Source organism: Ischnura elegans, chromosome 6 (assembly GCF_921293095.1).
Source record: "Ischnura elegans chromosome 6, ioIscEleg1.1, whole genome shotgun sequence".
In the NCBI taxonomy this organism is placed as follows: Eukaryota; Metazoa; Arthropoda; class Insecta; order Odonata; family Coenagrionidae; genus Ischnura; species Ischnura elegans.
The window spans coordinates 31051317-31069355 of record NC_060251.1 but is presented as its reverse complement, the minus strand read 5'-3'; the positions used below and the strand labels follow the sequence as shown (position 1 = coordinate 31069355).

Genomic DNA, 18039 nt, shown 5'->3' with positions numbered 1-18039 from the left:
TACTTACGTTAGGAATATTGAAAATTGCCGTAGTCATAGCTTGCACTTTATTTATGAACTGCAAGTCCAGCCGGCGAGAGTTGTCCGATGGCACTTTAAAAGGAGGGGCGGAGAACCCCGCGCCAACATGGTTTGCAACCAATCGCTGTCCCCCAAATGCACCTCACACCCTCGCCTAGTCATACAACGTTGTCACATGCGTATGAAGCACTGAAACAAGCCTGGACCACCAAAACAAGCCCTTTCTGAATCGCCAAAACAAAGGATTCTTCTTTTGGATCCTTCACGCTCGTCGTCCCTTCTGGCTCCTTTCTTCACGGAACCCTTTTGTTTACATGTGATGTGGGCGTTTCCCTTTCTTACCTGGCAACCTTGCCCCCTGCCCATTCTAGCTGTCAACGGACAACTCTCGGCGGCCGGACTGTACGTATGGTAATTTTGGTTTTAAATACCATATAAAATTGAGATAGAGATGACTGATTTATGAAGAGGCTAATTTTAAATAACAAATAAATACATATCATTTTCAAATAATTTATTTCACGTTGTTGATGTTTTATGAATTAAGTTACTCCTAAAATTTTATTTATAATATCATCAACAAGCTGATGAAATCTGTTTCCAAGCTGCGGATAAACAGGTTGTATATGAACGGACGAAACTTCCTCACTCTGGTCTCTTGCTGAACTGGTAATTACGTGAATTAGAGCAGATCAATACAATGTTTTCAACTTTTTATGCATCTTATATGATTTACAACCAAAACTCAGTTGCATAATATACCCCTTAACACAATTCATCCACGGGATTAACCTGTTACTTAAATTTTAGCACTGATTTTTATAGGCCTCGCTGGGGATAAAACTTGATTATCCTTGTTAAATAAAAACTTTTAGGCTATGTCGCCGCGTCAATTTTTGGGTGGCCCCAACATTTCCAGTCTGATGCTGTTTGCTTTCTCAATGGAATCTGATGAAGTGTATCTGTCGGGAAACGTTGGAGCCACCCAAAAATGGACGCGGCGACAGAGCTTGAAAGTTTTTTTTATAGAAATACGAGTACCCGAAAGGAATTTATTTTCCTAGTTCATGAAAGGTACCGCCGTTCCTCTTTCTTCTATTGCATCGCTTGGTCTGCCGAACACGGAGTGGCTTACTTCTTAGCAAATGATGAATATGTTAATTGAAGTTTACATAGGTTCAAAATAATCTAAATACGGAACGATTATTTACACCCATGAAATCCTTAGAATTCGCAATCAATTTTACCCTTTGAATCAGTGGCAATTATCAGGGTGAATCTATGGCGGCCCTTAAAATTGTTATAATAGCTCCATCGGTTTCGACATTGCCAGCTTACGCGGAGTGGTTTTGATAAATACCATCTGTCGGGTCCTGTACCCCGTGATTTACATCGTCTCCCAGGTTACTTCGACCCGAAGAGGATAAGTGGAATGTTTCCGAAAGTTGCTGCCATTGATAAGCTCCAACTCCCCATATTGCTTGGGGACCTTTACGTAGCCATGCTTGCCATCAAATGTCTCAGTACTGGGTATTTGTCCTTGATTCAAGAAGTCTTGTCCAATGGGTCTCCCATCTCCTCAGGGCTGGGGACCTGGAAGAAGTGCATACGTATATGAATAAAAAAATAACGATAGTCATGCATAGGAAACGAGTACACAGGGCGAGCTCGAGGGATTGCTCTCCTTAATCCGGTATGACACTACCTAATTGATTGACTACCCTATTGGATATTGGATTGTGGTCCAACTGACACACACTAATTTCTAGCCCAACATCCTTTTCACAATATTGGACACAATTTCTTACCCAATTTGGAATTTAGAACAGGTTTTACTTTCCCGCGGCCAATCACCAATCAGAAGTCAGTTATGTTGACTCCTAGTGGCCAAAACAAGAAACTCTCTGCAAAACGTCGGGTTTGGCTGTAAAACATTGTTTTTTCCAATAATTCGCTTGCAGTTTCTAAAATGTGGACGAAAGAAGTTTTTTCACTATCGATTGAAGCGTACAAATCACTAGAATGTTTATACAACATTAAATCATCGAAATATATCGGCGTTCTCTAGCGGGGCATTATAAAACTTTTTCGGCCAATATTGGTGCAAATATTGATACGTGTCGCACGGTACGTGACGCCCAATCTTTTCAACAATATTGCACACCGATTAATTGGCCAATAAATTGGAAAGTGTCATACGGGCTTTAGGGCCGGGAACCAACTCGGAGACTTTAACGCCCGCATAGCTCAGAAGAAGGGTTGAGAGGAAGGAAAAAGGGAAATAGGACCCCGACGACGCCACCAGGGTAGTTATAGGGAAAAAAGGGTTAATATTTGCCCAGAATGTTGTATTTTACAATTATATGTATAGTTCGTTGTAATTACTTTCTTAATTTCAGCGTCTAAGTTTTAACTATAAGTGACTAACATAATGTCTTTAACAAATACACTTTTAACCACATTATAACGACAGGATGTATCAAATTCTTGAAATCTACCAAAGTCATGTTGAATAAAAACTTTTGGGCTATGTCGCCCCGTCAATTTTTGGGTGGCCCCAATGATTCCCGATCGATGCTGGTTGCTTTCTCAAGGGAATATGAAGAGGTGGAAATTTAAATTCACATATATAGGTATCCGTGTCAGATGGTGGGGGAAGGGAGCGGGAGGTTGGAGGAGTAGGTTGTTGATTGTTTTTGTTGATTACGGGTTGCCAAGTACTGCTATTTTTAAGGCCAGTGTCCCTGTTGAAATTGCTCTTCTCTTCTTTAGACATTTCTATGGCTTCTCTGATGAGTGTCTCTTTAAAACCTTTTACTTTGGCAACAATTTTTGCTTTCTTAAGGTCGATTTAGGGGCCCAGCGCTACGTGTTCGGCTATGGCTTTTTAAAACGGTTAAGGATAGAACTCCACTACAAGTGGAAGGGGCCAACCGAATTCCTTGCCAGACCTGTGGGAAGAACTACATCGGAAAAATAGGCAGATCGGTCAAAACACGCCTAGAGGAGCACGAGAGAGCAATTCGACTGGGGCAGTCGACGAAGTCCGCGGAGAGGTGTTTAGTAAGGTGTTTTCTTTTTGTATTCTTGTTGTATTTGATTTATATCATTGAAAATGGTAGATTTTTAAGGTTATTGCAAAATAGAGAAAATTAGAACTGTCTAGCAGTTTACGTGTGTTATATATACATACCAAATTGTTCCTCCAATTTGTGAGTCAAAAGGGAAGAGGAACTTGTTCGAAATGAATAAGAAAAACTTGGTATTGCCTTTTTAGAGAGGAGTGAAAGAATTTTCCAAATCGTAAAAGGTAATTTTTTTTTAATTTAACACGCTTTTTATAAAGGTTTTTGTGTTAATACGAGGTACCACATTGTTAATTTTAGGTGAAAGGTAACGAAATTCCTTTGCAAGGAATTCCGTTCATGAGCGGTAAATTTGTCAAAATATAATTTACCTTGTCATATTTATCGGTGATTGTTATCAAGAGATAAAACAGTTTGATAGTTGATAATTGCGACACAGTCTGATTTACCGTCTGAGAAAATGAATTGGCAGTGATGGAATTCCTTCAAAAAAATTATGCTAGCAATAAAGCGCATCCAAACTCACAATCATAAATTTAAAGAAAATATTTTATCAATTAAAAATAGCATACCTTTATATAATTTCATACTTTTTATATAATTTCGTACAAGAATGCTGAAATTCATTATATTATTTTCTCAGAAAATTTATCTAACATATAAACAAAGGCCGTTTCACAACTCAAAACAAATGTTTTCACCCAATGGGGATTGCAAGAGAAGTTCTGTCTTGATTGCAAATCAAGTATTCCATGAAGTACATGCCTCAGCTGTCATTTCTAGCCGTATTTTTTATTTTTCCTTATAAAAACACATTATTATCTTTTATTCGTAATTCTAAAATATTTTTTTACAGGTACATCAAATGATCTTTTCATTTTCGAAAAAAACATAACAACTAAGTTTGCCACTAATGTAAGTCAGTGAAAATGTTTGGATTTTGAGGAGAGGAGTTACAATAAACATCAAAAACCAATCACGTATTTCTTGTAAATTTATTATTTTGGCTTTGTTTTATGTTGCAATGTGGCGATTTTCATGGTGGCTTTTTATGCAAATAAAACGTCGAGTAATAAGGCATACATCCGTCAATAGTATGGAAATACATCTCCAATCATTGCTAGACTACACTGCAGAGTGTACTCTGGCAGCCTAGGTGCCAGGCACAGTCCAATTTAATTCCTATCTTCTTCTTATGCACACGTTGACCGCCGACGGGTGATTTAGAAAAATAATACCGTTACGCCTAAGTTAATGCATAATATGGGCAGATGATTGAGTCATGATACCTCTAAGTTTAATCGAAAATGAGTCCGTAACTAATTTTACTGTACTTGGAAGTACTGCGGTCATAATGGCAAGCGTGGCGTCAAACGAAATAATTTTCGCCGGAGGCTACCCCGGTCACAGTAACCGGTCACGTGGCGCCTTCGCTAATATGAGACGAGTGCTATGACGCGAGAATATGATATGTAGCGGCTTCCTAAATTCGGAAACACCATCGCCGTTGCTAGGACCATGCAGATAATGACCAAAGCACAAAGCCCAAAAATACTGAAAAAGTATTCACCAATAGTGTTGGGTGTGAAGGCGAACCACACTATTGCTTGGAGTGCTTCAAGTTGATGTACCGCGTGTAGTTTGTTTCACAAGATTACTTGCATTACTATATATTTTTATTTTTACTGCGTTGTTGAAAATGATGTATTGTTTAAATTTTGTCAATGTTCTACGTCCAAGCTAAAAGAAAGAAAGAAAGAAAGAAAGGACAACGTAAGCGTTATTCCAAATTACCTTTTTTGGAGTTCTTAGTTTTATCGAGAAAAATTTGCGAGTTTTATTTAATGTAAGTGATATCTGTAAATGTAAGTGATTTTTCAAATATTTTTGATAATTTTTCAATGTTTTTTACTAATTTTAAGTAGATAAATGTGCGTTCAGTAAATACTTTTGAAGCGGGTCGAAATAAGCCCAGTGACGGAAAGAGACTGATGCCATACGGAAATTCAATATGGGCGCCTATAGTTTGCAAATCACATGCAAGCCTTATAAAAGTAAACAGGAAGTGGCATGTTAAAGATTATTTTAACTTTCCTTCATCCAAAAATATGCTTCCCCTGACGATTCATCCTTCTATCATGGTCACTCAGTAAAGAAATCGAACAGCGTTAGATATTCTGAGCTTGTTACCATACAGTGCAGCCATATGGCTATAGGTCATCCTAAATAAATAAATCGATACATTACCAAAATATTTCATTGGATTACTACAGACAACTAGGGGAGTCCTTAACGTTACGCCCTTAGATAATAACCCCCATACATCTTATCCATATAAAAAGTCGAAAGTCGTGTTAGTTACACCATTTTTAACTCGAAAACGGCTGTACCAATTTTAATGGTATTTAATTTTTTGGATTTGCATCAGCCCCGGATAACAGAATAAACAATAAAAAGTAGTGAAAGCCTGAAAAAGTTAATCTTGATTTTAGGGGTATATTTTTAGGAGTTGGTAACATTGCAACAGTAGTCAAGTCGGTCGAAACTACTAAATGATTTTTGTTTTCACCAATTGAATAACTGAGCTTCCTAACGATATTAAAATAATTTTAAAACTCGAGTTGACACATCAATACCGTGTTTTTAAACAAATCTCCAAGAAACTGTTGACTATCGGTAATGGCCATGTTTCTGCAGGACCACCGAGAGTCTCTCTCTGTGGTCGTGGTTCCTGTCGACAAATAAAGCAGATTTCTTTCGTTTCCTCGGAATTTTTGAGTTTCGTCGATAGATAAGCTCATCAACTAAGTGTTCCAAACATGATAGTTATACACAAAAATCACAAACGGGCGAGTGACAGATCAATTTTGGCGGCCAATTTGGTGGATGACTTAACGTAATTCAGAATCAAATCGTTGGCAATTTGCATTCACACAAATATATTGACTGCGTAACTAATGAAGACGAAGTCACCCTGCATCCATCTGAATTTTTTAGCTTCTTTCATGTGTCTGGCTTACCACCAAACAATTTTAGCTGAAGGTTGGCTCGGTGGTCTTGATGCTTCGACACCCATACAAACCAAAACTATACAATGATAAGTGTTTGGTGATAAAAATACAGGTAATAAATATGATTCATGCGACAACTCTCGAAGGAAAATTCATTCAAATATTAGGAATTTTTCATTCCAAGGATTTCCATGATTCCAACTCAAATGCTCTTTGAATCTGAAATAATTCCTATTTTTATTGCATTTGCGATGACGATTAATAAATTACAAGGTAAATCGTTGAGTGTTTGTTGCCTGAATCTATAATATCCATGTTTTCTCAGGGTCAGTTTTATGTGACATAGTCAATTGATGGTAAACCATCCGCTTTATTTTTTCTTACACCTTATAATAAAATAAAACAGTTGTATACATCAAAATATGCGATAATTGAGCAAATTTACGCAACATTTTTTTTACTGTTAAAGACCCAAATATGCCAACAAAGGAATGCATAAAATTTTGACTTTGATCCGCGTAAACGTGCCTCGGTTTACTCTATGTAGTTTGAAAAAGTGAATGTCTCCCGGAAAAGCCATTTCAATACTTATTTATGTAATATTTATTGATTTTTTTCTTATAGCAATAAGTCAAATCATTGAAATCAGTATAGCCGCTATCGGTTTATTAATGTTGTAACTTAATTGTTCATTGATAGTCGCTGCGAAGTTGGCCGAGTCAGCTAGTAGAATATCTTCGAGCAGGGTTACTAGGCAGAATATACCCTCGGAAATTTAGTAAAATCTTCCAGAAGGGAAACTCATGTTACCAATAGTATCGGAGGGGAAAAGAATTTATAAAAAATGAAAAGGACAATAAAAAATCCTCGGCAAATAAAATGTAAATTGATGATTTGTTTTTTATCCCAGCTGTAAGGAATTTCTCCAAGTATTGGAGATATTTACCTTGGTGAAAACAGAGGCCACTATTCATGGCACATACAGCCAAAGATAAGGGGCACTGAAGCAGGGCTGGACGATGCAGAAAAGTTACTAAACATTCTCTGTACTATCTACTGCCCAAATAGCTATGCAAGGTAATTGTATTACAAGTAATTGTTTTTTTTTTTAAGAGCTCAAGTTCTAAAAAATATATAGGCGCTTATGAATTCAATCGTGAGGTAACATTTTCCAGACCATATACTAAGTTCTGCGAAGTTTTTAAGATAAGAAAAATTCCCACAGCGTGTGTAGTATACAACCTTCCGTCTCCTAGATTTGATGCTTAAGAACTTCTAATCCGTGCCATGAAAATTACCCACTACACCACCGGTCAGATCAGCTTTTAAGCAGTCTCTCTTAAACTCCCAATATGTCTGCTGTATTCACAGATGTTCTGGCGATAGTAAACTCCATTCTAGATGTGGGCAAGGTATACATCGGAAAATATGCTGAACTCTTGTCTGGGACTTTTAGGCGTTCCCGTATTGCAACGTATGTGATCGAATATCTCCGGTATGCGGGGATTGAAACTCCAGTACATATAGTTTGAAAGTTCCCGGTCGTATGAGAAGAAAAGAGGACCAAAGGGCATAGCCGTATAAAGAGGGTGAAAAGTCAACCCTCCGGGATTTTTCCCGTACTTGGGGTATGCGATTTGGGATCCAATTGGACAAACCTCCCAACATTTCCACCCCGCTAGAGGCCCACCAGGGCCGGCTAGATCGAAAATACGACTTTCACTCTTTTTTTAATACCTCGGTCAAGAAAGAATATTTTTTAATGCGGTTTGCGGCATTTGAAACCTTATTTAATGAAGCAGATTTGTAATTATTTTCAAGAACTTTGAGCGGGACAAGAAGATATGGCGTTGATTTGAAAATTTCTAACGCATGTTTTTATTAAATATATTTGAGAGGGCCAAAAAGAAAAAAACGTTTTGTGGAGGTGTTTTTTAGTACCTTTCGGCTGGCGTATTGAAAAAATATTTTTTGGTGGTGGAACATCGCGAAAAATGCGATTAAAAATATGCGATTTTGGCCATTTGCCTCTATGCTCTGGCCCTCCATAACACCCCTTTTTATTTATTATAGTATTTTACCGATTAAGGCGCTCACCATAGGATAAGACTTGTATGGATACTGGTGCCGAAAATGGTTTCAGGGCCTCCAAAACCGCCGGAATTTCAGAATATAGATTAAGAAAATGAGCTCGATTTGAGTTTTCCCCGCGTTGTATCTACGCACAAATGTTTTCTCATTTGTGGATATACCGCTACAAATTATGTCGATACTGTTTCCGTAGAAGCTAGATTGCAGGTGAAAGAATGTTGATCATTCCTTTAAAAAATGTGGTCTGTAAAGATTATCTACATTATAAGCGGTTTTTATCTATGAAATTACCACTTTTCGTATCTATTGCATAAGTATTTCCTTACATGTTTCGAAAATTCGTCTATTTGTGGACAAAGTGGCATATTTATCTAACCGCAGTTTGACGGCGAAACTTTATGACTTCCATTTTCCAGACAACTGATTGATCGCGAAATTTTACTGGTTTGTCAGGGGACCAAGTAACTGAGTAACGTCGACGATAAATTCGGATGTTAGGTAGTTACTCAAGGGCTGATAGTTTTTCTGTTCAAGCTGCAAACCGGAAACATGAACAGTACTAGTTCCCCTTTGTAACTATTCCCTATTTTTACCCTTGATGGGTTGTAGTTCATATGCCCGGACCTTTTTTGGCCAATCAAAATGATGCCGATTCTCTAAAATCGATCTTGCAATCGGCATATCCAATGAAAAGTTTCATGAAAAAGTGTGACATTTTGATTCTGGATAGAAAATTTCGGGATTTTTTGTCATATTTAGAAGATGATTTAGTGTTCAGTATGCTGATGCCGACGTTGAAAGGCAAGCGAGCTCAGTTAACGACTAAAAAATTGAATAAATTGTGATTCGTGGCTAAATTAAGACGGGTAGGTAATTTTTATTTAGAATACGCTTACGGCGAATGGCATTGCATGAGGCAGCATATTGACATATTGCTGTGATTGTGGTAATGGAAATAGAAAAATACGGTGTTGCGCTCATAGCGCAGCAACAATTTATTATTTATCCAATGGGCAGTACCAAGATAAAATCGCAAGATCGGCCGTGATTTTAACTAGAATTGTTTTGACGGACAATACAATAACATGCATCAATGACAAATAACCTTCAATGACGAGGACGACGAATAACTTTCCTAGACCAATTTTCGTTGACATCATGGAGTCAATATAAAATTATAAAGTTAAAATTCATGTGTATGGCTAGATACTGTACACCAGATTTTTTTTGTTGGCCAACTAGAAAAAAGTTGAAACCAATATTTGTTTTCATTTCAGCAAACAGCTATCATTAACTTATGATTAAATCCCAATGGTTTAGCATAGGTGAGGTATTTTCAATGAATTTTTATCTGATAAGGAGGACTGAGAGGAAGTTCAATGAATTCTCATGGGGCGTTTATTACGGTAAAATCAAACCAATTCTAACGTTTGAAAGGAGTGACAGAGGGGGCTGGATGCCGTGAAATTCTTTTTAGCACACTCAGGCGTTTTAAGGGCAGAGAAGCCATTTTCGGCACCAGCATACATACAATTCTGTTCCTGTGGTGGGCACCTTAATCGGTAGAATACTATAATAAATAAAAAGGGGTGTTATGGAGGGCCAGAGCATAGAGGCAAATGGCCAAAATCGCATATTTTTAATCGCATTTTTCGCGATGTTCCACCACCAAAAAATATTTTTTCAATACGCCAGCCGAAAGGTACTAAAAAACACCTCCACAAAACGTTTTTTTCTTTTTGGCCCTCTCAAATATATTTAATAAAAACATGCGTTAGAAATTTTCAAATCAACGCCATATCTTCTTGTCCCGCTCAAAGTTCTTGAAAATAATTACAAATCTGCTTCATTAAATAAGGTTTCAAATGCCGCAAACCGCATTAAAAAATATTCTTTCTTGACCGAGATATTAAAAAAAGAGTGAAAATCGTATTTTCGATCTAGCCGGCCTTGGTGGGCCTCTAGCGGAGTGGAAATGTGGAGAGGCTTGTCCAATTTGATCCCAAATCATATACCCCAAGTACGGGAAAAATCCCGGAGGGGGAACTTTTCACCCTCTTTATCCGGCTATGCCCTTTTGGAAGACGAACCTCAAGTAGTCCCTCGGCTGGCCGTATTCAGACCCCAAAGAGCTTTGTGTTAATTTCTTCCGCCGCTGTACAAGATATCCTAGCTATTTTTTTGCTGAACATTTCCGAGTGAAGAAGACAATTTTAATATTTCTGTCTGACGAAATTTCATTTTCACCAAGTTTTTAAGTTTTTTCGATTTTAGTTTCAATAAGAAGCAAACCATGTCACTAAGAGTTCAGTATCCTGTCAGCTATACTTAGAGATCGCTAATGAAGTGTGTGTTGCGTACGCTGCAGGATACAAGGGGCACCCGTATGGTTGGGTATATCGCGTTGCACTAAATTATGTCCATCGTATTTCCCAACCCACATTCCTCCTCCAGTCTCCGACGGAACGACTGCAAGACAAATGAGTGTACTTCTCCCGACTCTGCATACCTCGGCGATGCTTACAGGATACGCCTGCATTGCACACATCGCTGATTCCGTGAGCCTCGTTTTCGGCTTCTCGCGATGCCATAACGGCGATTCACGGGCATAAGCAAACAACTTCATTTTATAAGGTCGGGTATTGCAAGTAATTGGGTTTTCATATGATTCACAGAAATGAATCCATCGCATAACGGGGCCTTTAAAATGCAAATTTACAAAATATCTCGCTTGAAACACAAAAACTGCTGGAGATATTTAAGGCTTTTAAAATACGTTTACTGGAAATTCGCAAAAAACGCTGGGCGATGACACTAGAATATTATAACTTTATTTCTCGCGTCGCCTTATCAAGGGCAAATCGTCAGGAGCAACAACAAAAAATAAAGTTGACAGCATTGAGGGAATAGAGGATTTTTTTTTGCAAGCAGGCGAACTTTAACCAATAAAGTTATACTAACTTAATTTTCAAGATATCTGGAACATTAACTACGCCATTTCATTGATGCTTTCATCTACAGCCTCAACTGATATGAAAGGTCACCAGGTATTGCAACGGGTAGAGGTTAGTCATAAATCCATGCGTTTCGCGAGGATACTGCCATCTATTACATGATTCCGCAAACGCAGGGTGATAAAACTCAAATTCTCAATACATTTTTTCGAGAAAAAATTTTCAAGGTTCTTAAATGCATATTACAGCGCTCTTAAAATTTTATGACCAATTAGTCAGTATTTTAGAGGCTCGGATCGTGGCATTTTTCAAGGAATGGATCAAGGAGTTCCACATAGAGTTGTCTTCTGTGACCGATAGATTTATCAGTCTGAATATATTAGCCAGCAAAAATGGCACGAAAATAAGAAATGACGGAAATTAAGCCAAACATTACATTTTTTAATCTTCAAACTTCAAAAACGAGATAAAATATAAAATTACGGCTAGTCGTGTATCCTTAAGTTATACACCAAACATTATCTCAGTAAATGAGACAATCCAAGCATTCTAGTTAAAATTTCTTAAAATACACCCGATGTGATTTTTATCCGAAAATCATTGAAGTTAAGTAAACAGTGTTGTTATGGAAGGATTCCGACTGGAAAAATGCTTAATTTTCGATATAATAAATAGTGTGGTCTCGCACCGCAAAATGTTTGTTAATTTTTCACGCAAAAGGTGACATAAAATAGTCAATACTATCAGTCCACGAATATATTCGCTGGGAAATTTCACCAAATGTTCACAAAGATAAATAATATAAAACACAAACCTCACAAAAAAATTCATGGCAGCAGAATAAACGGATAATTTTGATATTTCTTTCGACAAGGGACAAATTATTACGGCATGTTGCTCATAACGGCTTTCAATTTAAATTTCCAAAAGAATTTGTGCTTCCCCAGTAGGAAATGAATGCTAACTTAGCGATATACATTATAATCGGCGAGAGGTGTTTCACTAATAGTTTTCTAGTGGGATGATAACATTAATGGACTTCCAAGGATTCCTTTTCACATCATTGAATGACTGTCTACCCGGGATAAACTTTAGTAGAGCCCTCTTCGCTTCTATAGCGCTGGAGTGTTTTATCCCTATTCCCCTCCCTTCCATTCCTTTCCTCTCCCAAAGGCGTCGTCGGGCTCCTTTCGCGGCGGCGCCTCTTTCCTTTTCCCTTCCTGTCCAGCCCCTCCCCGGGTGATCGGGCGTATAAGCCACTGGCTTGGTTCCCGGCCCCGGTGCGTTGTATCCCCGAAGGGTTCGCCCTGAACCCTCATACTATTTGTCTACCCGGGATACTCCTTATCTAGTCAAACTAACCTCAATAATGAAGGTAGCGAATCTCAATATACCACACACCTTGGCTGGAGACCTCTTTATCGCAGTCACCTCCCTTGCTGTCTCTGCGCTGCTTCGTGGTGCTATGGTCACTCTCGTCAGTATGATTCCAAGGCTGCTCGTCGACGGATCCGAAGATGTGAAATATGGAATAGGCGCCGATGGAAACAGCCATAGCGACGTAAAAAATTATGTTCCAACGGGCGACGGTTTGCTGTGAGGTAATAAAAAGATATAATATATATTAAAAGGTACTAAAATTGCTGGAGGGGACATGACAATTAAAATGCTAGACCATTCATGTAGTAAAAAAAACGATACGAGCGAACCTGACTTTGCAGGAGCATTATTAAACACATACATGCTTGCGCCAACAATAGGTGAGATGCTTAGCATTCCACAATCAATGTAGAATAATGCATAAAATCTGATGGGAATAAGCAGATTAAAGCATTGGATCCAGGATTTTTTTAGTGATAAATGAGTTTGACTTTGCAGTCACTTCAGTTAAATAACATCAGAGGTTAGTGATTTTTATTTCTCACCCCGTCCGTATTGACATAGTAAAATTTGGCTATTCGATTTTTAACGCTTATTATGTAAAGTGCTGCAACCTTTCAGTTTCAAGTTATACCTATTTTTTCCCTCGCTGATATCTAAGTTTCTGTTAAATACCTTCGTCTACATACTCGATTGTTAAAACGTGAGTCCTATCTTTTTCATCTTCCGACGCTCCGCTTAAAGAATAACTACTTAATAAGTGGAATTAGTTAGGTACACGGCAACATCAAGTAGAGCCAAAAAAGCGTGAAGTCCAAAGATATTACACGTATAAAGAATGTGGGCAAGTAAGTGTTTATGTTCCAAAGCTATTTAATAGGATAGACAATTTAAAAAATATAGAATCTATAAGGAAAGTCAAGAGAATGGCCAATAACTAGTTTCTATCTACATTAGTAATGTTGATGAAGATATGCAAAAATCTACTGATCGATAGGTAATAATAGGCACCTGCTCATAAGCCAAGATGACTTGGATGACCAAGAAGTTAAATTAATTGAATAATGTGTACCCAATTTTAAAATACCACATCATAAAAAAATGTTGTTTTCCAATGCAAAATACCACACATTTGATTTCTGTATTAATTTTCTGTATTATTTTTTTCTGCAATTTTGCATTCTGTATATAATTAAATATAATAATAATACTTATTATTATTACTATTATTATTATACTTAGGGTGTAAGCCTTTGTGAGGACAACAATCTACTACAATCTGTCACATAAAACAGTGCCGTTGGCTCACCTGTCCTTGCGTGACTTGACCAATGACGAGTGGCGCTAGAACGCCCGTGGCCGCCGTCATCGTCTGGTTGATTCCCGAGAGGACACCGGCGTGGTTGACGGCGATGTCTAGGTGGTTGAGGTAAGAGCCGCCGAAGAAGGCACCACCGAGGACGCCGTATAAACATAGCATAGCGACGGTGGAGTCGTGGGAGCTGCCCAGCTGCGTGATGGCCAGCATGCAAGCCGCCGAGCCCAGGAGGACTGCAATCGAGAGGAAAATATCACAATAAACAAAATTTATTTTTAGTGTGTTCATCTTCCTTCAGCTTAAATTTATCGTAAGAGGAAATATATTTTTTAATATGGCGCTGGTTATGAAAGGTTTCAAAATAACTTTTTACGAATCATCCCGGCCTTTTCCCTTCATGTATTTCCTCCTTAATTCATAAAATTTCCTCCTAAATACAAAACAATGCCAATTCCAAGCCCTTTAATTGTATCCATAAATTCTATTCCTTTCCCCTCCTCTGACAACTTTCCTTCTATGATGGCTTTAAGAATCCGATACCCACTTCTACTACTACGATCTGAACAGCTGTTTCAATAGTTTGTGTTTCTGATCAATAGTTTAGTGCCACTACCCACGCGAATGTTTTAACATACTTTTTCCTTTTCTCCAGTCTTATGCCCTTTGAGCAGAAGAAATTTGCTTTGCAAAAGCAATTTGCTATGCTCGCTTAAAACCCATCGGTCAGATGGCAGGGACACCACTACATTGAGTAGAAGTGAAATTCTCACTCACAAGTGCCGTTCATGATGCGGTAAGTGGTGAGATGTCCGAGGAGTCGCCTTTTGCGCACCCACTGGGAGGCCACGCCGGAGGCCGAGCTCGAAGCCCACTGAAGCAAATACGGCAGCGAAGACATCCATGCGCTCTGCAAACGGCACACAACGTTAACTTTGACCAAACTGAAAGGAAACGCTTGCAAAATATTAGCAACGCTTAAAATTCGAGGAGACCAATCTGTATAACGATTTTTCCCTCGAGGATTTCATTTTTTTCAGAGCCAAATTCACTCCATGCTATCTGTGCCACGAAGCACAAGCATGGTAAAGGCAACAAACCTCAGGAATACTCATTTCACCTGAAGGAAGCAAAGCAACGTTCACCGTTCAACTATGTCTCCTCGTTTCTGTCTCCGATTCCGTTTACGTCACTCGGAAGCGTTTTTATGCTATCCTATTATGCTAACTTTAATGCAATTTATGTAGGGGAGGTATTCACGAGCATATATGTGGAATGACACAATGACTTCTCTGTAATAATACATATGTTTTATATAGGCATCTCTATTGTAGGCCGAGAAATTTTAAAATATCCTATTTGAAAAGTCATTGAATTGCTTATTCCTTAGCAAAGCCTTGCCGGCCTCGGTGACGGTGGGGTAAAGTCAAACCACAACAAGGCGAGGGTTCGAGTCCCGCCTGGGTAGTTTGCCCCTGTCCAAGGGATGGATGTTCATGTACGTTTAAATTTTGAGTTAAAACCCCCGTTGTGAAAGATCAATGGTGCTGTTTTCGGTGGCACAGGAATAAATAAATAAAAGGGTTTTCTCCTAGCTCTTTCCTTCCTTGTTGACCACGTGCAAAAGGCGACTTCTTCCAAGCTTTCAGGGTATAGTGTAGAGCATTCTGTTTCGCGGGGCATTACACTCAGGAGGTTCAATTGTATCCGCAATGGCACATGCGTGCCTGAGGGATAGATGCGTGCCTGTTTACCTTTTGGATGTCGAAATGGAGGATGTTGCTCATGTACGTGGGCAATCCGGAAACGAAGGTGAAGAGGACCCAGGCGTAGCCGGTGTGTACGGATGTCACGGCCCATACGACAGGGCTGCTCAGGATGGCGCACCATGGAACCTTTGACGAAAAGAAACACACTCTAAGGATGATAGCTGAGAGCATAAATATTTTGTACCGTATTCTCCACTCCAGCGACTCCGTTGATTCCCGACGTAAATAATGGCACTCCTGTCGCTAGGATGCTTATCAATATACGTATTAGCCCTCAATAAATACGCTACGCGGCGAATTTAATCGTTTATTTATGGTTATATGTTCGTAGATAGCTGACATGAGCATAGCTTAATTAATTGGACTCTCACAGTAAATATGATTTCTCCAGACGTGCACGTAATTTTCCTCAACATTCCGTGACTTTCAAGAAAATGTAATTCCCAGGCTTTCTAGGTTTTCCAAAAGGGTGACTAACCTTTGTAAATGAGCAAAATGTACGTTGTTCAGTATACAGGGCGGAGAAAAATTGTGTGAGGAAATTTTAACCCTTTGATAGCTGATGCCAGTAGGAAACAAAATTAAGGATGATGTTTAGGTCGATAACGCAACATTTTTAAACCACAGGAACTTTGCGCCAAGCGCTCGGATTGGCCACGAGTTTGCACTTCTGCTGGATGCTCTGGACAATGGTTTCGAACGCTTTGCCTATCGGAGGTCGGGATGTATCCGAGGTAGCTTGCAACCTCAGTGGTAGCATGGCAACAGGACCATTTTGCGGCCAATCGGAGGGCTTGGCACAAAGTTTCTGTTGTTTATAAATGATGCGCTTTCGACCTAAACATAATTTCTAATTTGGATTCCTACTGCCATCAGATAGCATCTACCGATTTGATCGATAGATTTTTCTTCCTCATAGGAAAATCTACTAAAATTGGTAGCATATTAATTGCGTAAGCTTGGTTTCGCTGATGGTAGGACCTGCCCGCCTTGTGACGGTGCAGGATTCCTCGTCCTCTCCCTTCCTTCCCCGTCCTTCCCCTGGAGGCGTCGTCGGGCTCTCATCGCGGCGGCGCCTCCTTTCCTTGCTCCTTCCCGTCCTTCCCCTTCTGGTGGCAGAGGAGAAAAGCTGATCGCTTACAGTCCCTGCCCCAGGAGTGTACCCCGCGAGCCCGTCCTAAGGGTTTCGTTCCCACTGCCATCAGATAGCATGCAACGATTTGATCTTTGGATTTTACTTATTTATAGTAAAATTTTCAAAAGTAGTAGGCATAACAAATTATAGTTTTGCTAATTGTGAGCGGTGGTCGCTTTCGTAGCGACGAGGGTATTCCCTATCCCGCCCTACCACTCTCATCCCCATCCTGGAGGCGTCGACTGGCTCCTTAATCGCGGCGGCGCCTCCATCCTTTTTCCTTCCCATTCCACTCCCTTCCCCGGGTGTGTTGGCGCAGTGGCGTGGCTAGAAATATGCTTGGGGGGGGGGGGGGGGAGGGGAGGAATGAGATGGCCTAGGGTGGCATGTACGGGAAATTTTTTGAAATATGATACGCCTGGAAATATATTTTACATAATTTTTGGCAGTAAAAATTTAACTTTAAGCAGATGCAGTTATTAAATATCAAAACTAGACTATATTTTAAAATATTTTTTAAATCATTTCTCTAAGGCTTTGAGGGGGATATATCTCCTTATATTTTACCCCCCCCCCCCCCCCATAGTTGTGCCAGTGCGCCGGCGTGTCCGATGTATTACTGTGTCCGTTGTAACTTTTTAAGTACCCCCCCTTGGGTCCTCATTCTCTGGCATTAGATACTCGGGATTAAAATTTCGTGACTCAATATTTCTCCACCCTGCATATAGGCCATGGAAGTAACCTTGGTAGTACCTTTCTGCGGGGGTTACTAGCAGCGACAATCAGTGTCCGGCGCAGAAATTGGGACTCGTGGTGGGAAATGCGCGGATGTGCTTCGGGTCGGTCGTAGATGAGGATGGCCCAGGGTGGCAGGAAGAGCAGGCCGAGAGCCCCGATAACGTAGAAGGGGAGGGGCCAGCCACCCAGGGTCACCAGCCAGCCCGAAAGAGCCATGCCCACCACCGTCCCCAAGTGGATCGCTGCAAAAAAAAAGCATCAACAATACATAAGTTCAACAGATGCAGGCAAACAATTATTGATAAATTCTGAGCTTGTTGCTCCCCAGTGCAGCTATATGGTTACAGGTCATCCTAAAAAAAACAAGTTGATACATCAACAAAATACTTCACTGGATTATTAAATACGACCATAGGAGTCCTTACCGTTACACCTTTACATAGTAGCCCGCTTACTTAAAATATAAATATATTCACAATTGCAAGCAGAAAATTTTCTGGGCGGAATACTAAATACCCTACGAAATTTAAAAAAATCTT

The 18039-nt window shown here is 39.5% G+C and overlaps 1 protein-coding gene across 1 annotated transcript in view; it reads right to left on the bottom strand.

Moving 5' to 3' along the window:
- Positions 1 to 520: 520 nt before the first annotated feature.
- Positions 521 to 18039, bottom strand: part of LOC124160206 (sialin-like) — a 39105-nt gene continuing 21586 nt past the window's right edge. Inside the window, exons 6-11 of the mRNA XM_046535996.1 lie at positions 17516 to 17742; positions 15613 to 15753; positions 14636 to 14768; positions 13853 to 14094; positions 12565 to 12757; positions 521 to 1614 (exon numbers count right to left, since the gene is read on the bottom strand). Coding sequence (XP_046391952.1) covers positions 1601 to 1614; positions 12565 to 12757; positions 13853 to 14094; positions 14636 to 14768; positions 15613 to 15753; positions 17516 to 17742 — 950 coding nt within the window. The 3' untranslated portion in view covers positions 521 to 1600. The remainder of the gene's footprint in view (positions 1615 to 12564; positions 12758 to 13852; positions 14095 to 14635; positions 14769 to 15612; positions 15754 to 17515; positions 17743 to 18039) is intronic.